At 42.8% G+C, this 25,031-nt stretch overlaps 1 protein-coding gene across 6 annotated transcripts in view; it reads right to left on the bottom strand.

Moving 5' to 3' along the window:
• The window catches only part of GRIA2 (glutamate ionotropic receptor AMPA type subunit 2), a 78,096-nt gene extending 53,266 nt beyond the window's left edge, over window positions 1–24,830 (bottom strand). For 4 of the 6 annotated variants that reach the window (XR_014223230.1, XM_082237199.1, XM_082237201.1 and 1 more), the window contains exons 1-2: window positions 24,233–24,830; window positions 23,383–23,523 (exon numbers count right to left, since the gene is read on the bottom strand). Coding sequence is in view for 5 of the 6 variants with exons in the window: in XM_082237199.1 (XP_082093325.1) it covers window positions 23,383–23,523; window positions 24,233–24,326 (235 nt within the window). In the remaining variant the exon portion in view is untranslated. The remainder of the gene's footprint in view (window positions 1–23,382; window positions 23,524–24,232) is intronic. The other 2 variants (XM_082237198.1, XM_082237200.1) reach the window with 1 other exon arrangement.
• Between the last annotated feature and the right edge of the window lie 201 nt (window positions 24,831–25,031).

Here is a 25,031-nt window from a genome sequence, read left to right as displayed (position 1 = left end):
GCCTAAAGAAGCCAGGGTGGCTATCTAAAGAACTTTTAACTGAATTAAGATTAAAAAAGGATGTGTACAAAAAATGGAAAAGGGGGGAAACCACCAAAGAGGAATTCAAACAAATAGCCAGCACGTGTAGACACAAAGTCAGAAAAGCTAAAGCACAGAATGAACTCAGGCTTGCTAGAGAGGTTAAAAGCAACAAAAAAGGCTTTTATGGGTATGTTCGTAGCAAAAGGAAGAACAAAGAAACAGTGGGGTCACTCAGAGGAGAAGATGGTGAAATGCAAACAGGGGACACAGAAAGGGCTGAACTCCTCAATGCCTTCTTTGCCTCAGTCTTCTCCGATAAAGAAAACAATGCCCGACCTGAAGAATTTGGAGCAAATGATTCAGCAAAGGAAACACAGCCCAGAATAACTAAGGAGATAGTACAAGAATATTTGGCTAGTTTAGATGTATTCAAGTCTCCAGGGCCAGATGAACTGCATCCAAGAGTATTAAAAGAACTGGCAGATGTGATCTCAGAACCACTGGCAGTCATCTTTGAGAATTCCTGGAGAACAGGCGAAGTCCCGGCAGACTGGAGGAGGGCAAATGTTGTCCCTATTTTCAAAAAGGGGAAAAGAGAGGACCCAAATAATTACCGCCCAGTCAGTCTGACATCAATACCAGGGAAGATTCTGGAACAGATCATTAAGCAAACAGTCTGTGAGCACCTAGAAAGGAATGCTGTGATCACCAATAGTCAGCATGGATTTCTGAAAAATAAGTCATGTCAGACTAACCTGATCTCGTTTTTTGACAGAATTACAAGCCTGGTAGATGAAGGGAACGCAGTGGATGTAGCCTACCTTGATTTCAGCAAGGCATTTGACAAGGTGCCCCATGATATTCTTGTAAAGAAGCTGGTAAAATGCGGTCTTGACTATGCTACCACTCAGTGGATTTGTAACTGGCTGACTGCCCGAACCCAAAGGGTGCTCATCAATGGTTCCTCTTCATCCTGGAGAAGAGTGACTAGTGGGGTGCCACAGGGTTCTGTCTTGGGCCCGGTCTTATTCAACATCTTTATCAACGACTTGGATGATGGACTCAAGGGCATCCTGATCAAATTTGCAGATGACACCAAACTGGGAGGGGTGGCTAACACCCCAGAGGACAGGATCACACTTCAAAACGACCTTGACAGATTAGAGAACTGGGCCAAAACAAACAAGATGAATTTTAACAGGGAGAAATGTAAAGTATTGCACTTGGGCAAAAAAAATGAGAGGCACAAATACAAGATGGGGGACACCTGGCTTGAGAGCAGTACATGTGAAAAGGATCTAGGAGTCTTGGTCGACCACAAACTGGACATGAGCCAACAGTGTGACGCGGCAGCTAAAAAAGCCAATGCAATTCTGGGCTGCATCAATAGGAGTATAGCATCTAGATCAAGGGAAGTAATAGTGCCACTGTATTCTGCTCTGGTCAGACCTCACCTGGAGTACTGTGTCCAGTTCTGGGCACCACAATTCAAGAAGGACACTGACAAACTGGAACGTGTCCAGAGGAGGGCAACCAAAATGGTCAAAGGCCTGGAAACGATGCCTTATGAGGAACGGCTAAGGGAGCTGGGCATGTTTAGCCTGGAGAAGAGGAGGTTAAGGGGTGATATGATAGCCATGTTCAAATATATAAAAGGATGTCACATAGAGGAGGGAGAAAGGTTGTTTTCTGCTGCTCCAGAGAAGCGGACACGGAGCAATGGATCCAAACTACAAGAAAGAAGATTCCACCTAAACATTCGGAAGAACTTCCTGACAGTAAGAGCTGTTCGACAGTGGAATTTGCTGCCAAGGAGTGTGGTGGAGTCTCCTACTTTGGAGGTCTTTAAGCAGAGGCTTGACAACCATATGTCAGGAGTGCTCTGATGGTGTTTCCTGCTTGGCAGGGGGTTGGACTCGATGGCCCTTGTGGTCTCTTCCAACTCTATGATTCTATGATTCTATGATTCTCCCAAGCCTCTGGGACAGATCTGAACCGAGGTGCACCGGGAGAGAAGAGGCAGATAGCAGAATGATTGCACTGGATTCAACTGGGGATGAACAAATTTTGATTCACTACATTTCTCCTTTTTTCAGTGTTAACGTCAGTTCTCCACAGTTCCATATCAATTTCTGATTATTATTAATTTTTTATAACAAATCCTCATGAAAATTTGTCAGCATCTTAATGCAGCTTTGTACATCGTTTTCAACTAATATATACATTTTTTGCAAACAGTACTCTCAGATATAATGCACGGTTTGTATGCAATTTCACTTGTTTATGCCTTTCTAGGCACATTTCCCACAAAATTATGCATTTTTGTACCTATTGTTTGGCTGGCTGGAGAACTGCAACACAAAATTTGGATGATGGTGAATTTTGAAGAATACCTGTACTTCAGTTCTCGTATTGGTTTGAGAAGTGTGAATTAATTCGTTTCTCATTAGAATACAAACAAAATTGAATTTCTTCCCCATCCCTTGTTTAACCTCATATTACTATGAAGTTGGCAGGGACCCTAGTGGCCACATCTCCAGCACACACCATAAGATGGCCATCTAGTCCCTGCTTAAATACCTCAACTTGATACTGCTTTCATTGTGCAGCAAATTTACACCTGTGAACTCTCCTTCATTGCGCTTGAGGAGGCTCATACAGTTACTTCTTGCCTAGGAATGCTCCTTATTCTAAAATTCGACAAACTCAGATGAATACATCTTGAAGAAGCAGCTTCGCTTTGATACAGATCCCTTAAATAACTTCCTTTGAAGTGGGAAGCTCGACATATATTATTTCCTATTAGGCTATAATTACAACCAAGTTAAAAGGAAACCTCTTTCAAAGGTGAATCATACAATTATTATTATTATTATTATTATTTTAAAAAGGTGTCATCTTTCCTCAAAGTTGTCAGTAACTAGGATGTCTGGCTCCTCTGGGAATTTAAATTAGCCAAGTGAATGACAGCAGGTGGGAGATTTGTTCTTTTCCCAATACAGACATTCTTTTTCCAGCAGGTCTGTCACTCACTGGGGGCCAACACACAAACACCTCAAGGGCTACAGCCTTTTATTTCATTTGCTAACAATAAATGGCTTCCATCTACTGCCTGAGAAGAACACTTAGCCAGTGTAAAGAGATAATGTCACCTATTTTGTATTGCTAGGTAACTAGCTTTTGGCCTCCTGTATTTACTGTAAAAATTCAGATTGTAAGCTTTAATCAGCTTGCTTAGGAGAGTAATCAATTAAGAGCACAATGCCTATTTATTCAGAAGTTAATTTTCACCATGCACAATGGATTGCAATCCTCAGCATGTTTACTTGGGAGTAAGTCTCATCAAGCTAAATACAACTTATTTCTGAGTAAACTTGCACTAGAGCATAGCTATAGCCGGCCCATCTGACGGGGCCAGCTGTATGGGTTATGATCACACTTGTTAATTTTTAAGCCACTTGGTTTGTCTTGTTTCTCTGAAACAGAAAATATAGAAGATAATGTGGGTTATTGCTTTGCTTGTTACTATGTTATATGTTTTCATATTTTTATATTGTAAACCACCCTGTGATCCTCAGATGAAGGGCAGTATAGAAATCAAATTAGATAAATACATAGATAATAGAAATAGAAATAGAAATATTTGGAGCCAGTGTGGTGTAGTGGTTAAGAGCGGTAGTCACGTAATCTGGGAAACCGGGTTCGCGTCTCCGCTCCTCCACATGCAGCTGCTGGGTGACCTTGGGCCAGTCACACTTCTGTGAAGTCTCTCAGCCCCACTCACCTCACAGAGTGTTTGTTGTGGGGGAGGAAGGGAAAGGAGAATGTTAGCCGCTTTGAGACTCCTGAAGGGGAGTGAAAGGCGGGATATCAAATCCAAACTCTTCTTCTTCTTCTTCAAATAAAAAAAATAGCCTTGACATGAAACGATGAAACAGTTAAAAGGTGTTACAGTTAACATGTCTACTCAGAACTCTATCCCATTTTGAGTGAAGTTTTCTATATGTCAGTATAGAAATGCACCCTAAAATCAGTCAACTTCTTATTGTTATTCTGCTGGCAGTTTTTGCTTAACATCAGTTCAGCTTATCTCACTTTTTATACATTTGCCATATGATCCGTTTAAATAATTTTTGACAGTCCTATTCAAATTTATGTATATTTATAAATAAATAAATGCAGGTGCCTTCTAAAAACACCAATTATTCTTCCTCTACATTGACACCCTACTCATAATGAGCCTGTGCCAGCCATGGATAAGCACTTTTAAATTACATGGATTTCAGTGGAAGAGATGAAATCATCCATGAATATCTCCCCCACTGTACTCAGAACTGAACTCAAAAGTGCTTAGCATTAGCTGGATCATGCCCAACATGCTTTATTATCATTTTGTGTGGGCCAAGCCAGCTGTTCTTATTAATCTTCATCCTCTTTCATATATGCTACCTGCAAGCACAATTACAGCTGCTGTTGCCTGCCCTGGAGAAAGAGGAAACCACCTTACGCATTTCATAAGGCACAGAAGGCACAGGAGGGCAATGCCTTGGTCACTCGGTCAAGGGCAAAAGGGAATTGCAATTATACTCCGCAGAGAGTAATAGCAAGAGACTGCTGAAGGGCAATGTGTAATCAGCAGAACGGCCAAAGGGATAAACTTATATAAACTCTCAGCAATTTGATTTTGCCCAGCGCTACATGCCACAATGAATCCTCCATAGTTTTTTTGCTTATCAAAAAGTACGCTGTGCATTTTGAAGCATCAAACAATATTTTGTCAGTTCCTATTGAATGACAGGCAGATGGTAGGAGTGGTGGGAATGAAGTCAGGGGAGCTTGAAGGGCGAGGTCCAGTTTAAATAGCTTCAGTCAAGTTGCACCCTGGCCTTTTGTGCATGGACTCAATTTACCTCATATTAAGGGTTCACGCTCTCCACCCTCACCTCTGTCAGCCTACTAGCTAGTGCTGCCTCCTTTCCTTCTTGTAAACTTACCAGAGAGCAACAAGGTCACTGAATGCCTGCCTCCCTCACGACGCTCAAAACCACAAGAAGCTCTGGTAAATGCAGTTCTCTGACATCCTTGAGCTCATACTATGGAGTTGGCACCCCTCGAGATCTCAGTTTCCAAATGCTGCTTACTCCCGGGTTCTGCTTAAGTTTTAAGTGCTTGGAAGAGGGAGGCAGAGGCTGTCACTCCATCAAAATGACAGGTTATTTACAAAAGAAAAAGAAAAAGGGAGTGGTGATGTGGGCAAGGGAAGTCATCATGGTAGGACAGTGCCACAGAGCCACTCTCTTGACAATGGTGTGGCTACTTACCTGTAAGGTGTGTGGCTGGGGATGCACAGGCACAATAGCAGAGCCAATTGGGCACTCCTGCCAATGTGACATCACAGTCCAATCTTGTTGCTGACTCAATCCACACCATCTAAGGAAGCTACAACAATGCCGCTCTTAGGAGAGTGGCTCCATGGCTCTACCCTACTACAGGCGCTACTCCTGAGAGCAGGGTCTGGATTTTTATCTGGATAGGCAAAAACTGAGGCCAGTCACTTCATCCATTCTTTTCTTTTTTGCAAGCCCACAAGGTTTTATTTTAAGGAATCACAACAATCACAAAAATGAGTGGAAACTGAGGGCAAGCTGGGTTCACATGCCATTAATATTTGGGGGCCAGGTTTCTGAAATGAACCCATCTCTAAGTAAATCTGGCAACTCTGGGCCTCATGCATTTTAACTTGATGGATGTACAATATCTAAATGCAGGGTTTTATTTTCTTCTGGTTGGGATCTCTAAGAAAACATTCAACATAGTACTGCTTTGTTTGACAGGGACATGGTGTCTCATTCATCAATGAGATTCTTGTGTCGATCTTGTGTCCCAAAATCAAATTCCACACAAACTTTGAAGGGAGATAAAGATATTTTAAGCTTTGATATATATTTCCCAGGGTTAAACCTGCCATTTCTGATGTCACAGGGCTGCTGCCCAATGTATGCACATGTCTAGTTTGCTGCCTCTTCTCCATAATGTCTACTGAAACATGTGACATGATGTCATTACACTCATGAGTTTCTTCATCATTGTCAATGACAACCAATGATGTAGATTGGGGTGTTCACAGCATAATGTCACAGCACTCATGGAGTTTCATTAGACATGATGGGGGAACTGAACAGAATTATACACGAGGACTTCATTTTTCAGATCATCTGTTATATCTTATTCCACTCTTGTGTCATAATTCTGTACATGTCTATGCATGAGTCCAATGGAACTTACTCCCAAGCATATGGTTACAGCCGTAGCATCTTCTGGAGACTAGCATGATGCCAAATTCAGTACCTCATCTTGAAAACAATATGGATATAAGCCAGGATACAGAGTGGCAATAAGGAATGCTAGCGCTTAGAGGCACCAGCTTCTCAGGATGATTGAGGGGGTCCGATACGACGTACTGACGTTGCACGACATCCTGACATTGCAAGTAGCCAGTAGGCAGAGCAGAATATCTTCTGAACATTGAGGGGGCCCAGGCCCCTAGAAAAAATAATCAAGGGTCAAAAGTGCTTTGGCCCTAAAGAGCCAGCGCCTATGCTATTGCTGAAATTTAATCTCCTGTTATCAATGCATGGAGAATGAACATTCATGGAGATACCTTGGATTTCTCCTTAAATTCTCATTGCTGATTAGGAAAAATGGACAAAATTAAAGTGAAATAATTTTAACCAGCAATAATCATTTGAGGGCCTGCTTCATGTGCCACTTCCATGGGATGTCTGGCAGTATGAGAACAGGCCATTTCAGTGATTGTGCACCACTTACGGAATGTTCTCCCAAGGGAGGCACACATGAAGGTGACGCATGGCCCTAATCAAAGTACAGTATATTGCCCAGCTGTGCATTTTAAAGGATCTCAGGGTTAATGTTTTCTCTCCCACACACTGTAATAAAAAATAATAATCCCAGGTTTTTGTTTGACCTTCCTTTGCGATGTATAACATCAGTTCCTCTTTCACAACACACAGTGAAAGAACGTTCATATTGATCTACACTCTTTCCCAGTTCAGTTAGACAGATCCTAGTGCCCTTCTTGGCTGGCATGCAAGGAATTCTCCTTAGGATAGTTGTTGGATATCTATGCTGATGTTGTCTAATGGGGCCAAATGCAAAGTATCACATTTACCCAGCTGAGGCAAAAAACAGCTGGTCCTTGTGCCAAAATGCAAATTGTTTTTCAAATAGCTTTCAGCTTTGAAACAACACTATATGTGCACTCGGGCTGCTTAACAAAAACAAGTGTAAAACAAATCCCCCTAGAAGCTCATTTCACAAGTTTCTAGATTCTGCCAAACTGAGAAAGATTTAACCCTCTGCAGCACACCAGCTGATAAGATGGGGTGTTAAATCCTGCTCCTTTGGGTTGGATACCTAATGGGTATGGATATGGCTTGTGGAAAATGGCCTCAGAGGCCAACTTGGATCCCCTGGACAGTGGATCCCCTGGCCAGGGGTTCTCCACACCCGAAACAGATAAATGAATGAAATGTCCACACAGTTTAAGACAGCCTACCCAATATTCTGTTGATAGGGACAAAAACATTGAATGTATTCTTAGCAATCAAATACTATTGTACAGTGACATGGGTGTCTTGGATGCAATCTAAATGGAAGCTTCAGTTTTCAGAACAGGGGGAAGCCCAGGGCTCGTGGTTTTAAAAGAACAAAGCTATCAGAAGGGCTACAAGCACCGTACACTTCAGGAAGTGATTTGACACAACCACAGCAAATTGAAGTACTGTTTGAAGGATATTACTCATACCACTCATGAGCTAGTTAAATCTGCAGTAACTCTACTGGCAATGAATTGTCTGATAGAAATCAATCTATACAAATCTCTAAGCTCTCGGGCATCAGATTCTTGCTTGACAGCAAAGAAGCCATTTTCTTGATTACACTAACCATTGTTCTGAAAGAAACCTGCTCTCATATGAGCCGTTTCTGTAGAGGTCAGGAGAAATAAATGCAAATGCTAATTGAGTGGCAATAAAATAACTTGGAACCACAGATTGCTGTAAGAGAATTAGCATAGTCAAAAATAATTTCTTTCAAGCATCTCTCATGGAGATGGACATCTCTGCGTCTGGCAAAGGCTCACACTTGTGGGGAGGAAAAGTTAAGGGATAGAAATCTGCAAAGCAAAGATAAGAATAACCCTGGAAACACTTAAATTAGGAGTATTTAGGAGCTAATTTTGAAGAGGGGATAAAACCCCTGACTTTATATTCCTCCCCATCTCTCTTATCACATAGATTGGAAATTTCAGTCTATTATTTCCTTTAAAAATACTAGCCGAGCTGTGCAAAAGTTTCCTGACACCAGCCTTTCTGAATACTGCATGATTTAAATAAACCACAGCCGTACTAATCCAAATCAAGAAATGTTAAGAAGCACATTTGCAACTAAGATATCAGAACTGCAAATAGTTTAAGCGTTACAGAAAATGCACTAATAGTGTGGAATCAACAGCATTTCATAGAATCATAGAATTGAAGACTTGGACACCAACGGTCATCTAGTACAACTCTCTGCAATTCAGGAATCTCAACTAAAGCATCCATGACAAATGGCCGTCAAACCTCTGCTTAAAAACTTCCAAGGAAGGAGAATATACAACCTCCTAAGGGAGTCCATTCCACTGTTGAATAGCTCTTACCATCAGAAAATTATTCCTGATATTTAGTTGGAATCATCTTTCTTTCAACTTGAAACCATTGGTTCAGGTCCTACCCTCTGGAGCAGGAGAAAACAAGCTTCCTTCATCTTCCATGTGATAGCCCTTTAGATATTTGAGGATGGCTATCATATCTCCTCTCAGCCTCCTCTTTTCCAGGCTAAACATACCCAACTCCTTCAACCATTCCTCATAAGGCTTGGTTTCTAGACCCTTGATTATCTTGTTTGTTCTCCTCTGCAAATGTACCAACTTGTCAATATCATCTAATGGTCCCGCAGGTCATTTTTCACTAGAGCCATGATTATAAGAATGAGACACGGCTACATGTAAGATCACTAGGACTGATTTCACGTAAATAAACGAAACTTACATTGGAATAAATAACTGATTTATTCCAGTGTTTCCTAATGGAATAACAAAGTTTCTTCAAATGCAATGTTTAATTGAGACAATCAATAGAGGGGAAAGGCAGTTCAAAGCTATAAGAGAAAATTTTCATCTGAAATGGATGTAGACCTTTATAAGACCATTCAGCAAACTGCAGAGCATCAGTAGAAAATAACACCATACTGACATAATCGGGTTTTACAATGTTGCAGTAAAATATTTTCACATGTCATAAACTTGAGTAATTAATGTATTTGGGGGTAGGATCCTTCCCCCCTACCATTAAAAAAATTATTCAGTAAGCACCTGGGTACAGTATGGAACATCTATAAATAGAAATGTGGGCTAGCATTGCTGACCAAGCATCCTTGACTTACAATAGTAGGGGAAACGCAATGTCCTATTAAACCAAATGTAGCATTATGTAATTGAAATTGGATCAGGTATGAAAGGTTGTAATGTAATAAAAACTGGCCATCACCATATCACTTCCATGAAATTTAAAGATGCAGCAACCGTGGGACCTTTAAGGAATAAGGCATCACAGTATATCAGCAGTTATGATGGGGCAAAATATGAACAGACCCTTAGAGGCAGGTGCTAAGCAATGAGGACAGCAAAGTCTATACCAAAATATGTCTTAATAGCAGGTGAACGGCTGAGAAAGCAGGGAGTTCTATGGATTCTGTGCCAGTTACCAGATTCGGGAGAAGGTTCTACTGTAGATTCCTGCATTGAGCAGGTTGAGGTAACCTCAAAATTTTCTTCCAGCTAGCTCTAAAATTCTAAGATTCCAGATCCATTTCAGAGGACCCCAGGCATGTCACTCTAAACAATGTCCATTCTAAATGCTTGGTACAGATTTCCATCTCATGACCAAGTGGAATTCCAAGAAAAATATGAAGGGCTCGGCAGCTCTCCTGCACAACACACAGCCAGCTAGTGCAGTTCTGGGTTCTGTTGCATATGAACCTTGTCATCTGTTCATCAGGGTGCATCCTGGGACCACACAATTGGGTTATATAGGCAAGACACACCCACAAATTTGATTACTGTGATTTAAATGAAAGTACATGAAATAAAGTTGGACTAAATCAAATCACAGAGCCTAGGGCTTGTGGATCAGAAGGTTGGCGGTTCGAATCCCTGTGATGGGGTGAGCTCCTGTTGTTTGGTCCCTGCTCCTGCCAACCTAGCAGTTCAAAAGCACATCAAAGTGCAAGTAGATAAATAGTTACTGCTCTGGTAAGGTAAACGGTGTTTCCGTGTGCTGCTCTGGTTCACCAGAAGCAGCTTAGTCATGCTGGCCACATGACCCGGAAGCTGTCTGCAGACAAACGCCGGCTCCCTCAGCCAAGTTGGAATAAATCAAATCACTGACATCAATTTCCTGAAAATGCAGAATTTATCCCTGAACATTTGAAATCTCAACTTTAATCTTAAAAAAGCACCAAATAAACTTGGAACCCAACATTCTATTACCCTCCAGGATCACACCAAGAATAGGATGCAGGAAAGGAGGGGAAGGACAATGCAGCTCAGAGTGACTTAGTTCACAATGAATCCTATTTAGTTCTATGGCACTAAATCAATACATTTAGCCCAGAAAGACTAAAACTTGAGCTCTTCTTCAGTCACTAGAAGAGGCAGAAGTAGCCCCACCCAGATATTCCACCCCCAGGTGCATCTCTTTGTCCATAGATGTGAATGGCTGCTGTTGAAACATTGCTTTTTTGAAGACAACATTACAGTGCTGTTCTGGCCACTGCAGCAGATGGAAAAGCTGATCCAGAACTCGGGCCCCTACCTCCCCCATCAACTCTGCTGGCATATCTGCCAATCATCCGGCATTGAGTGAGACATCCCAGATTGACAAAAGCCACCCTGGCTTCTGATGTCCATCCTGGATGTCCCACTTCATCTGCTGCTGCTCCCACTGCCACTGTGAGGCCTCCACTGAGGCACGCTGGGGCCCACTGTGGGCCCTGATGTACTTCAGGAAGCTGGGCTGCACTTCTGGAAATGCACTTCCAGAAGCATGGCACTGGCTTATGGAAGTATGGCAGAAGCCATGGTGGGCCTGGCAGAGGAGATCCTGGCTTCATGGTGACAGCAGCAATAAGCCAGCGAAGGTTAGGCAGAGGACAAGGGGAGGCACAGCAGGCTGAAGTGGCCTGGGTAGACAGAGCATGGTAGGGGTGTCTACAATTTGGTATGTGATGGGTATGGCAAATCTTTAATGGATTTAAACCAACACATCTTTATAAGTAATATAAGCAATCAGCATTATTTCATGCAGCACAGAATTTATCTTTTAATTACATCTGACTTGCAAGGTTAATGTAACATCAGAATTTACCCAGTAATTAAATATGTTTCCACGGTCCCAGTTTTAAACTAAATCAAAGGTGTGCAATTGATGGTGCTTTTAAATAGGGGTTGGGAAACACCCACAACTTTTCTTCCTGGAAGATAAGTCACTTGTATCTAATTAACTGTCTTTTAATACCACACAAAATGTCAAAGAGGTATTAGAGACAGCTGGAAAAAAGAGGCTAAAAATGCACAGTGCCTAGCTATTCACCAAGTACATTTGAGCATTGGAAGCAAATGGTGTTTGCCCATGCGGGTCATGATTTGGTGCCAGATACTGCCCTGATCACAGACAACAATAATAAAGCACCCCTAGCGCTCCCCATGTGCATCAAAGCTATTGGCTCATGGCCAGTGATGATAATACTGTTCTTGCCAGTATATGGTCTCTTGTCTCAATTATGACCGGCTTTCAGTCTTGCATGAAGACCCTCTTTATCCAGTACTCAAACCCTCGGGGAGTTAATCACAGCAAGCAAATTGCTATTCAAAACCAGGATCTCATCTTCAGTATGTGGCCAGATCACTGCAGCATCCCCATCCTCCATTACTCAAATACTCACCATCACATGTGAGCTTGACAAACCAACAGGTTGCATAGGGAAAGGGTTTTGAAGGCTAAAAGGTGGCAATAGGCTGGAGAAAGGCAATATGTTGCATAGAGAAAAAATCTGAAGGCTCACAATCTGGGGGCAATGCCCAGTGAATTTTAGTAGCTAAAGGGGTAGCTGAATAAGGGCTAGGCTAGACCTGATGTTGCTCACATGTTTAATGCTTATTAAATAAAAAATAAATAGCCAGTGTGGAATGGCAAGCTGGATTGGGATCATAGCTGGGAAGGAGAACTTTAATCCCTTAACCCTTCCATGATCCTGATATGAATTGGGGCACTCAACATCTGCTATTTACAGTAGAAGAAATGCTTCCATTGGCATATTGCCAATGCTCTTATGCAGAACTACTTGCATAACTGTCTTTTTATTTATCATCATAGGCCACTTTGGGAGCCTTTTGGGCTGGAGAGTGGAGTGAAATATGCCCAGCTGGAAAAGCAGCACAAAAGGAAACAGAGATTGCTTAAATAAATGATGCTGTAATGTGCTTTAGGTAAGCAGTCTTGAGCTTTGGAAAGGTGGGATTCAAGGGTTTTAAATAAATCCCTTTTCTAAATAAATCAGTCTGCATACATCAGTCATTAATTCCCCTCCATGGCTTCATATATATTTTTATTGAAAAAGTAAAGAAACGTTCAGTATTTACTGCTGCCAATAAACATTTACTTTTGAGCCATTTTTCAAAGAAGCCATTCATATTTTGTCTGAAAATATGTAAACTGCTACTATTGAACCTTAACAATACAGTCTGTTGCCTTGTATTCTAGAATAAAAATGATTTCCTTTCTCCTTGACCTTACCCAGCTATTGGGTTGGAGCCAGACCTGTACTCTTAAGCCTATATATGTTTTCTCTGTCCAGCTGTGTTCAATGGAGCCTACTCCCAGGAAACTGTGCACAGGATTAGCACCGAATTTAGCTGTGCTTAACAGTGCAGTCCTATACTTCTAACTCTTCTGAGTTTAAAAAGATGAAGTGTGTATTGGTTTGCAGCTTTAATCTCACTGAAATCAGCAGGAGAAATTGGTCACAACTCACTTTAAGCGCATTGCTTCCAATTGGAACTTAAAGGATTACTAACCCAACCTGGATTCAACTCACAGACTTTGAATGAATATAAAGGATGCAATCCATGGTGAACTCTCCTGCCCACCTCTCTTGATAACATAGGTGCTTCTGAGCATCTCCCATAAATGTGAATGGGATTCCTGCTGGAATGTACCCAATGGCTCTGGAATGAATGAATCAGTGTTCCCTTAGTCAGAATGTCACAGTGCAAAGATCCCTTCAGAGCTGTAAGCTTTGATTTAAAATTGTAATGCTCAACCTTTTCTCACACTAACACATTCTGACTTGTAGGATCTCACATATATCACTTCCACACTGAAACTACCATAGGAAAAATAACCATTTACTTTTATAACACTGTTATTGCACAATGTAGGGAAATCCTCCACAGGGACAGGAATGATATGCCCACACTGGAAAAAATATCTATCCCCATGCAATAACTGATATGCCATTTGGGATTTTATGGAATACCAGGAAAATACAATGCACATTCAATGGACATTCGGTTCCTGGTAGAATATAAGAAATTGTGGACAATAGCCTACTTGTGATAGAAAAGATTTTCGAATTTAAGTCACTTACGTCCATGGATTTCAGTGGGTGTGCTATGAAACGTTGGATATCACCCTATGCTTCAGAAATTATTAATTATAATAAGGGCTGTAACTCAGCTAAAGAAATGTTAACAGCACAATCCTTATCAGGTCTACTCAGAAGTGACCCCCATTGAATAAAATGGGACTCACCCCCTTATAAATGGGATTAGTATTGCAGCCATGGGCTGCATTCACACAGCAAATTATTACACTTTTGTGTTAATTTCTGCATCATATTTGAGCCTTCACAGAATGTAAAAGCCACTTCCAGAAATACAGTGGAATACAGTGCAAGTATTGTGCTCATTTCTATTTAATACAAGTTTAAGGCTCATTATTTGCAAGCGGGTTTTTTTCTGGAAGCAAATAACAAAGAAATGCATGCTAAACTTCTGCTGTATTCCAATACAGTTCCACAAGTGGCTTTTATGTCCTGTGAAAGCTCAAATTATAATGTGGAAATTATAACAGTCAGGGAAACATCGGGGGGAATAAAATAACCTGCCGTGCGAATGCAGCCATAGTTTGTTAGTCATGATTAAGTCGATTAATTCATCAATCAAATCTGCATTACTTTGCCTAGAGAAAAAAAAATCTAAAGAGGGGGAGACATATTTTATTTCTCATTTATATGATTGCAGGGGTCCAGAAGTGATACACTGCAAGATGGCAGGTGGGCGTGGGAGAGAGTGATAGCAGCAGCAAAAATGCGCAGAGAGGAAGACAGGGAGGAAAGAGTGTCTGGCAAGCTCACAGCAGTAAATGAGAGATAAGGAGCAGAGAGGGAGAGTAACCTCTGTCCCAGCAAAAACACGGAGCCGAATACTAATTGAAAGTGGGAGAAAAGGAAAACTGTGGAGGGAGAGGAGCAGAGTGAGACAGCTGTGAGGGGAACAGCTGTGAAAGAGTTACAAAAGTGATAGCCTGAGGTTGCAAGCTTAGTGGTGAGGCGAAACGTAGTAGTGAACCACTACAGGTCTATGCCACACAAGGAATCATAGAAATGTAGTGTTGTAGAGTTGATAGGGACCACGGGGTCATCTAGTCCAACCCTCTGCAATGCAGGAATCTTTTGGCCCAATGTGGAGTGCACAGGAGGTGGTTTGTGGGTTCACATTTGAGAAGCAAGGATGAAAAGCCTCATTTTATTGAAGTGAACAATCCCGTTCAAGAAAACTGTGTAGCTATTGGTTTATGCCGTGAATCAGTGTGCAAATTCTCCCATCAATCCTTGCCCATTTCATCAGTGGTAAGCTAAACCCTGACTTTTTAATAATGAAAAGTTTCTGCTCACATGTATATCTTTTAAAAGTGTGGTTTAATGCTTAATTGTTTAGGCAGGGACGCGGGTGGCACTGTGAGTTAAACCACAGAGCCTAGGGCTTGCCGATCAGAAGGTCGGCAGTTCGAATCTCCGTGTCTGAGTGAGCTCCCGTTGCTTGGTCCCTGCTCCTGCCAACCTAGCAGTTTGAAAGATCATCAAAGTGCAAGTAGATAAATAGATACCGCTCTGGCGGGAAGCTAAACAGCATTTCCGTGCGCTGCTCTGGTTCGCCAGAAGCGACTTAGTCATGCTGGTCACATGACCTGGAAGCTGTCTGAGGACAAACGGCGGTTCCCTCAAATATAAAGCGAGAGGAGCACCACAACCCCAGAGTCGTCCGCAACTGGACTTAACAGTCAGGGGTCCCTTTACCTTTACCTAATTGTTTAGGCAGTCATAAAAGACCAACTCAATATAGTCAATGCTGCATATAGTAAATACCTCAATCACTTTGCATCAGGGGTGCAAACTTGAATAAAGTATTATGGGGGCCCAGGTAAGCCCCCCCCTGCATAATCGATCATATGACGCAGTGCACACAGACCACTTGAATGGGAATGGCCATCAACTTTGTGGCGGCCTGGCTCCCTCAAATATTTTTTTGTGGGGGCCGAAGCCCCCATGGCCCTAAGCAGTTTGCTCCTATGCTTTGCATGTTAACTACCAAAAATAGTTAGGCAGCTGAGCCAACCAGAAATGGTATGTGCACATTTCATGAGTCAGTTCTCCCCACTGCAAAACTTAACTCTTCTGCGCGATTTTCCCCTATCGCTTTGTGAACAGATGCAAAATGTTCATAAAGGGCAGATATCAGGGCAAAGAGAACATGGAGAGCACAAGGTCTATGGCTTATTATTTACTGACCCCTACATACGTTGATTCTCATTATTGTTCTTTCATTTTTCATGTCGTTTTAGGCCGATTCCTTAATCCCACTTTAAAGCACATTGCAAATACATAATCTCTCGACACATGCCTGAGCATGTGTATTCCACGCATACAATGTACAGTAAGCAAACATTTTTGCCTACAGGTTTGTACTGTCACGTCGTAGGTCTCACTTGCTGATAGAGAAGAGACCGAGTGACTAAATTAGAGCTACCTTCCTATCACTAGGAGCACTCTGCCATCTGCTGGACGCCTCCTTTGCCTGCAGTCTTGTGAATGGGCTCTTCCGATGGAAGCAAGTCCGAAGTCCATCTGAACTCAATGGGAATTGTTGTCAGGACAGTATGTATAGAACTGATGTGTCTAAAATACACAGATGGGTTGTAAAAAGGTAGCACTGTCTTAATATGAAGCCTTTGCCAAGTACATCATTTCTCCCCCTTAATATGACAATTACATTACCACTTTCATCTTAGATAATTTTAGACAGTATGTTTCCTAGCACAATTCAGAGTGTTGGTGCTAACCTTTAAAGCCCTAAACGGCCTCGGCCCAGTATACCTGAAGGAGCGTCTCCACCCCCATCGTTCAGCCCTGAGGTCCACGCTGAGGCCCTTCTGACCGTAAAAAGTGAGGTTACGGGGAGCCAGGCAGAGGGCCTTCTTGGTAGTGGCGCCTGCCCTGTGGAACGCCCTCCCATCAGGTGTCAAGGAAATAAACAACTATCTGACTTTTAGAAGACATCTGAAGGCAGCCCTGTTTAGGGAGGTTTTTAATGTCTGGTGTTTTATTGTATTTCTAATATTTTGTTGGAAGCCGCCCAGAGTGGCTGGGGAAACCCAGCCAGATGGGCGGGGTATAAATAATAAATTACTATTATTATTATTTTATTATTATCTTTGGGGGGGGGCAAGTTTTAGTAATGACACTTGTAAGCATGGATGTTTCCATATGACAGGGAGATAATTGGGAAGACATAAACATTAAATACGAACTCAAGCCAGCTTGTAGGTGTCACATACAGTGAAATGCCTAAGTATCACTGCATGTCAGTTACCAAACACTGTCATGTACTAACTCTAAGCAGCCTCTCTAAGGCTTTCCAGCTGCCCAAGTTCCATAATATCTTCATGGTGCCAAATCTACTTTCCTCAGAGTCTATCTTTTCATGAGATCTTTGACTTCTCCTTTTTAAACTTCGTTCTTAATCATAACCAAAATTCGGAAGCATTTTAAGTAGTTTTAGCTACTTCTATATATTCTGTTTTGTTGACGGGCAACACACACACACAATTTCCTGCAGGCTCTTTTATAAAAGCCTGCTGAGGCAACCACCTGCTAATAAAGCTCTGTCCTCAAACATGAGGAAAAGATTTCAAAGGATGAGAAAATGACCAGGAAAAGTCCCAAGATCCTATTACAAGCCTTGTAGTCCAACCCTAAATGTGCTTATTGAAAAGTAAGTCCCACTTAGTTCAGTGGAACCTGCTTCCTAGTAAGCATGCTTAGAAGTGCAGTCTTAACTGAAGTCTGGCTTTGAAGAAATATCATTAGCACAACCTATTCATTCAAAGCTATCTTAGAATCCTTTTCACCAGAGACTCAAGGGTGGTTTCCATGTACATGTTTATGAGGACTGTGCCATCAAGTAATGACTTAGAATCATAGAATCATAGAATCATAGAATCATAGAGTTGGAAGAGACCACAAGGGCCATCGAGTCCAACCCCCTGCCAAGCAGGAAACACCATCAGAGCACTCCTGACATATGGTTGTCAAGCCTCTGCTTAAAGACCTCCAAAGTAGGAGACTCCACCACACTCCTTGGCAGCAAATTCCACTGTCGAACAGCTCTTACTGTCAGGAAGTTCTTCCTAATGTTTAGGTGGAATCTTCTTTCTTGTAGTTTGGATCCATTGCTCCGTGTCCGCATGCGTACATGCCACCAGGTGTCATCGCAGATGCCTTGCTTTTCAGTAGCATCAGTTCATACGATTAGAAGGGTGCATAATCAAGTCTAGAGACATCAAGCGGCATACATTTGCGAACTAGACCTAAGAGAATGCCTTTTTAGGAGGGAGTCAGTTTTAGAAAAGCTTTGACTATAATTTTAGACTGGTTCCTATTTACATATTTGTTTGTTTGTTAATGATAGTACTAACCAAGACATAATCTGAAACCATTTTAAGTAAGCGCACTTAATTATCTACTATAGGCATGGGGAACATTTGACGCTCCAGATATTGCTGAACTGCAACTCCCATCATCCCTTGCCATTGGCCACACCTCCAGGGGCTGGTGGGAATTTTAATTCAGCAACATTTGCAGGGCTCCCTGCACCTGATCTACAGCAGAACATGGTTAGAATTCTGTCCTCTGATCTGCTTTTACTCCAGTCAAAAAGTAACACTAGTTCTAAAGCGTCTGTTAGTCATTGTTACCTGGAGGCCCCTCCTAGTCCTAGGGTGCTACTGTAAAAGCTCTGGTTAAGATATTGAGATAAAAATCAGAGCCAATGATTTCACCTGTTTCTGGGAAGCATACACCAGCAAAATTTTTTGCATCTCTTCAGCTATGTAATTCTACTTGAATTCTAGTTGGACAAATACTCGATTACTCATTCCAACAAAATTTATAATGTGTGTGTTTGTAGCAGGGATAGCTAGTATCTGAGGGTTAACATGACAGGAAATAAAAGTTCCATAAATGGTGAACAGGTCTTCAGTTAGGTATCACCACTAGACATACTAAATATGATATTAACATCAGGTTATTAATATTAAAATGTAATAAATTTCAACCCAAGTTTTCCTGCTCTAAATATAACATAGCACTGACATATATTATATTATATTATATTATATTATTATATTATATTATTATATTATATTATATTATATTATATTATATTATATTATATTATATTATATTATATTATATTATATTATATTATATTATATTAATATTATATGTGATTTAGAATATCCAGATTAGTTATCAGTCAATTGCCACCGAAATGTTCCAGGAGCAGGTGAGGAAACCACTTGTAGGCCAAGGAGCAAATCAGGAACCTGCTGCTCCAGAACCGACCCAGGCTAGTGTAATCAGTTTGTCGATTGCAGGCCAAGCAGCATTAGGTTGGTGAACATATAAATACAAAAACAGTATTCTGAAAATTCAGAATCTAAACCAAGAATGCCAAGATGAAATATAACAGGGAAAGCTTTCCCATTAATAAATGATCTCACAATCTAATTAACAGTGCTGAGGGATTTTTTGAAATTCAGTTTCTTGAAAAATATAGTGTACAGCACTGCAAGTCAGTGTACCTCCTTCCTTTTGTGTGTGAGGGTGGTTCCTCCATTGAAGTAAAGAAGGAATGTCTTGAAGGCTCTGTATTTGCATCATGACTGCTGCACCACATCTCAGATTCCGACACTGAATTCCAGTCCCTTCCCAATGCCATCACAAATGCCTAACCTTTAAAGGGCTCCATAACCTTTTCCCAAACTGTCTCCGCATCCATCTTTCCCAATACGTCTCTTCCTATGACCTCAAACATTACCACTGTCGGCCACTTCTTCCCTTGTTGTCTCGTATCCCAGAATACCTAAATGGCTGCCAAACATTTTTACTTCCTTCCTCGAAACCATCTTTCGTTTGAGGTTCTTTCCTAAACTGAACATCCAGTGGCAACTGCAATGAAGCCTAAGTATTTGTAACTCCATTGACCACACTGATTTAATTATTGGTCTAATATTTCCCCACCTCCCTTTCCTCTTTGCCCTCTGTTTTCCTCATTGTCAAACTTCAGACTGGGAGCCCATTGGGGATGGGACCTGGCTTTTTCTTATGTGCTAAAGCATCATGTACATTGATGGTGCTGCAAAAAATAAATAAAAGAGATTACTGAATTAGGCCAATGGGTCATTTTATAAAACATGCTTGACTATATTTACAAGTGCGTTTTCTCTAAACTGTCCACCAAATTCAGATTTTAAAACAAAGGTGGGGCTTCCAGGTGTTGTTGCTGGCAGCTGGGATAGCTCAGTCGGTAGAGCATGAGACTCTTAATCTCAAGGTCATGAGTTTGAGCCCCGCATTGGGCAAAAGATTCCTGAATTGCAGGGGGTTGGACTAGATAACCTTCATGGTACTTCCAACACTACAGTTCTACCATAATCATTGTTGATGTTGGGTGGACCTGTTGGGAGCTGGAGTCCAACCACTTCTGGAGAATCACTGGTTCCCCACCCCTTTTAAAAACACCCACCATCACATGAAGTGACAGCTGTGCTTCCCCCCCATAACATATCCTGTCTCTGTTTTCGTAAAGATTTCTTTTTTTTAAAAAAAGTGGTTTGTACTAGCTTTCTATTTCCTAATATTGCAGACCAATGTCCCCTTATTATCTGAGTGACATGGATTATTCAGATTCTCAATTTGCTCTATTTCTAGGAAAAAGACAGCAGTGGTAATTCCTTCCTGGAAATCCCTTTGTCTGCCTTGAAAGGCCTCATCCTTAACAAGAGAAGTATGGGAGTGAGGAACATGCACTCTGCATGCATTCCAAAGTCTTCTCTCCTTTGAATCATGTCCACATGCTCAAGCGTTATGCTTCAGAACACAGGTTCTGAAACCAGCCTTGCATGCTACAGTTAACAACAGTTAGCAGAATCAATAGGATTCTCCCCAGATCAATTAGACATTTTAAACAGCCTTTCTATGTAACCGTTGTTGACCAGGCAAAATGAAGCAAAATGTCAGTTGCCAAACCTGTTCCCTGTTCCATCTGTGCAGCTGTCCTCTTGAAGTCTCTTTCTACACGATCAACCAAGAGCCCTTAAAAACTACCCATTTGACTCTTCCATATGCTTTCCAAGGCAGCAGCCTGCTTCATCAGGTGAAAGTTAATGAATAGGGTGAAAAGGGATGTTGCTTGCAAAAGCTTATGCCACAACAGAATAGTTCGTTTCTACGATGCCACAGGAGCAATGGTTGACCCTGCTATAACACAGCTCTCCTTTAGGAATGCTCATTTTCATTGCAGGAAGCTGCATTTGGCAATCAACTCTCTAATCTTTTGAATGTGTGGGGTGTGCTTTGGGGCCATGTGGGCACACCCCTGTTCTTGTTCTCACCCTTCTTCAAGTTCTTGGCTTTAAAACCCTTGGCATCGCCCTCTTAGAAAATGCCTGTATCAACTGGGGACAGAATGGAACACATTCCTTTAAAGACAGTATGACAAATTGCAATTCTAATCATCTTAGCTGGCAGCGATTTTTCTGCTCAGGCTATCACTTCATTCAGTCTCCTCCTCCCCTGCTCAGCTTTCAATTTTTAGGATATTGTACCTTTATTCTTACATTCGTGTGTTGTGAGGTATCTGTTTGTTCTTAATTTAATACGAGCGCAAACTGACAGAATTACATTTCTCTTGCAGTTACATTGCATTGCATGGGAGCAACGATTCAGACCTTAATGTTAACTAAGCCCCATTCAGTTACTGTTTTTACCACCAGTATAGCAAAGGGGCAGCATCATAGGAGACTCTACTGAACCGAACAAAAATCTAATCAAGGAACCCTCCCATTACCTGGATGATTTAAACAAAAAATGAAATAATTTCATAGCTGTCGTTTTGGTAGTGCCAGGGACAACTGTTCTTTGTTCCATCAAATATATCCCCTAAGGAGATGTACATTCCAGCTGAGGAACTTCATGAAAAACAGAGCATTTTCAGATTTGATTTTATCGTGGTATTATTTTTGCTACTTGACCCTTGCAATAGCTACATTGTGCCTATTACTGAAGCCTTCTAGAAAACCCTCTGAGCCTTACAAAAGAGAAATATCAAGATGATGCCAAGTGAGAGACGGAAGGATGGTCACATGTGCATACTGTATATACTAAAAATTCATCTGAATCTATGTCATAGGAGACTGCTGTTCCAGAAAAGCAATGTTCCCTGTAGCAGGCTTATCACACAGGCAAGAGCCATTTCTACCCCCAAATACAGGACTCATTCTGTGCTCACTTTTCAGTTGCTTTACTCCCCCCAAATCAAGGAAATGTTCCTGAGAGTGCTGTGATTTATTGAGAAAGGGATGGGGCAGAGTAATTCTAATATGGAGAATTGCAAAAAGGAAAATGGCTGATCGGTAGCTCTTGCAGCTATTGCTGCTCAGAATCAAAAATCCACTTGCAGCTTTTTTGCTGCTTCCCCAATCATCCTCTTGCTATGCACCCTTTCCTACACCAAGAGAGGCCTTGGGGGTTGAAACATCCCTCAAGAATCTATCTCTTTTTTTTAAGCATAAGGCATATGCCAGAATATGGACTTCTGAATTACTGAGGCAGCCTTTACAAGGCAGTGAACAGGCTTGGGATATATGGTCCCGTGCCATGTGCAACCACGCACAAGGATGCTATCTTGCCACCCCTCCCAGTTTGCCCACTCCTTCTCCTCCTGCATATGTGTAGCAACTCTGCCCAGTGAGACAACAGGCTGCTTCTGGACACTGCTTTTAGAAGAGTAGGCAGAGGAACCTGGTGACAAATGTCTTTCCCCCTATTATGGAAAGATGGTGTGCTGAATATTCATCTTCCCAGTATACTCTGCTGTGGGAAGGTGAAAATATACACTATGTCTAGCAGTGGACAGGATTAAACAGCTGGTGCCCCTGAACCTGCAGAAAAAGGCAGGAAGAAAGCCCCAAATGCCGCTGTCCTGCAAGCTCTTGTCCCCACATTCTCTCCCTGCATCTCTAAAGCATTTCTTCAGGGAAGAAAGACCCGCCTTCAACAAAGCAAATACCCATGCAGAAAAGGTTGACATGACATTCAGTCACAATGCATGCAGAGGTAAATAAGAGCACACCCCACATAGGCAGGGCCCATGGGGGCTTCCATTATGGAGCAGGGTGGGGTTCTGCCTACACCACAATCAGTCATGACTGCAGCCAACCTTATGTAATACATTGAAAGCACAAGAGAGAGATCCTTGGAAGTCTCTAGCCAAAATGCAAAGCAGATGGTACGATCTGGTCTGAAGGGGGTCAAGTGGCAGGACAGGAGTAGAGCAGGACTACCCTGAGCAGGCAATGGTGCACCATGTTCCAGCGGGAAATTTAGCTGGATGGATGGGTGCATTCTCCATAGTTTAATCGCCTCACGCCCTGCCCCACGAGCCCTCCCAGGCTCTCTGGAGCAGCTGAATGCCAAAGTCATGATTCCCACCCCACTCTCACACACACTTGCTTAATGCACAAGAGCACCTGCTGCCCTAACTCCACCAACACAGGAGCAAAGGGTTTCTGGGGAGGGGAGGGGAGGATTTGAATGAACTGAACATTCATGACTCACAAGCGTTGGTGACAGCGAAGCTGTTGGCCACCTCCAGATTGTCGATGTGGGGCGACAGTCGGAACTCTGAAGTGGAAAATTGAACCATCCCTACCCGAAATGCACTGTATTCCTGATCAGCTCCCCTGGGGAAGAGCCCCCCTGTAGGATGACAAACACACATAAAGACAGAACAAGAGAGACACACAGAGAGGACATCAGTGCTGCAGGCTCGGCAGTAGCGCTGCCAGACTCACAAAGAGAAAGAGACCTTCCTTTATTTGCCATGGGACTTGCCTCAGATTGCCAGTTTCACTGACCTTAGGGATGATCTATATCCTAAAATCTCAGCCATCTCTCTCCCCTTCAGGGTCCGGATACCCAAACTGAGCTGGCAGGGGAAGGGGGGCAATATCTGGAAAGCACATGGTGTGCTGCCTTCCTCACATGAAGGGTGCAATCCAGATCCATTCAGAGCAATGAAAGGTAGGAGGTTTTGGCTTCCCCATCCTGATTTCAGTGGGATGTGGATTGCACCTTCCCAAATGTCACCAGTGAAGTGTTTAGTTTTAAGCCATGAACTGGCTTGGGGTAAGGAGTTGCTTCTAGTGGGATGGGATTCGAGAAGATGGGTAACCTTTGGATTTAAGAATTGGGGGGGGGCACAGGAGTTGATCTAAAATGAAGGCACTTTTTCTTTTTTTGGCAAGCATCCACTCCAGCAAGAAAAAGCTGGATTTAAGGGTGCATGCCATGAATACGGCAATTGGACCTGAGTGGTGACCGTGTGCCAGTATCTCATCTAACACTCTCTCTCTCTCTCTCTATATATATATATATATATGGGATCCTCTCTGACGGGGCCACTCACCTATTTGTATGCCGTTGGAGTAGACCCCCCAGATGAGTCCCCAAACCAAAGGAGCCAGGAAGAGAGCAATCTGCCGGATCTTTTGCATTGCCATGAAAAGTAGAGCATCCACAAAGCCACAGAATATTCCTTTGCTGCAGCCGCCGCTGCCTTCTCCTCCCTTGCCCGTTTGTCGCTCAGCAAATTAGATCCTCTGCATCTTGGGCGAGCAGATGAACGACCCGAGCTGGAAATGAGCCCTCAGCGGGAGAAGAAGAAGAGGAGGAGGAAGAGGAAGAGGAGGAAGGGGGTGGATAGAGAAGCAGCCTTGGCCCGCTGCTGCAGTGCTCCCGAGGCCAGCCCGGGGAAGGAAAGAGGCGCCTGGGATGCCGTTTTCAACGCTGCTCTTGCGCTGCCGTCGCCTCGGTACATCCAGCTCCTTCGCCGGCGAGCACACGCATTCGCCCAGCTCTGCCTCTCTCGCCCTCACACACACGCACTCACACACTCACACGCGCGCACACACCGCACACTCGCGCACAGCCAGGCAAAGCGAGCGAAGGGAAGAGGCGGCGTGCGCGTGCGCCGCCGGAGAGAGAGCCTCCTTATACCCCCCCTCTCCGTACGCCCCCTCCCCGCGTAGGCCTGGACGCGCGCGCGAGCTCGGCTGCTGCTGCTGCTTTTGGGGGCGGCTGGGCTCGCCAAGGGGCTGGTCCTTTTCAGCACCACGGACAGCGCTGCGGAAGACAGCCGGGGACAGCCAGGCTTCGGTCCAAAGCAGCCCCTTCCGCGCCCCCTACGGCTGCAGCGAAGAGCTCTC

The sequence above is a fragment of the Podarcis vaucheri genome (assembly GCF_965113315.1).
Source record: "Podarcis vaucheri genome assembly, chromosome: 9".
Classification (NCBI taxonomy): domain Eukaryota; kingdom Metazoa; phylum Chordata; class Lepidosauria; order Squamata; family Lacertidae; genus Podarcis; species Podarcis vaucheri.
The sequence above is the reverse complement of the archived record's forward strand: the minus strand, read 5'-3'. Positions and strand labels throughout refer to the sequence as shown.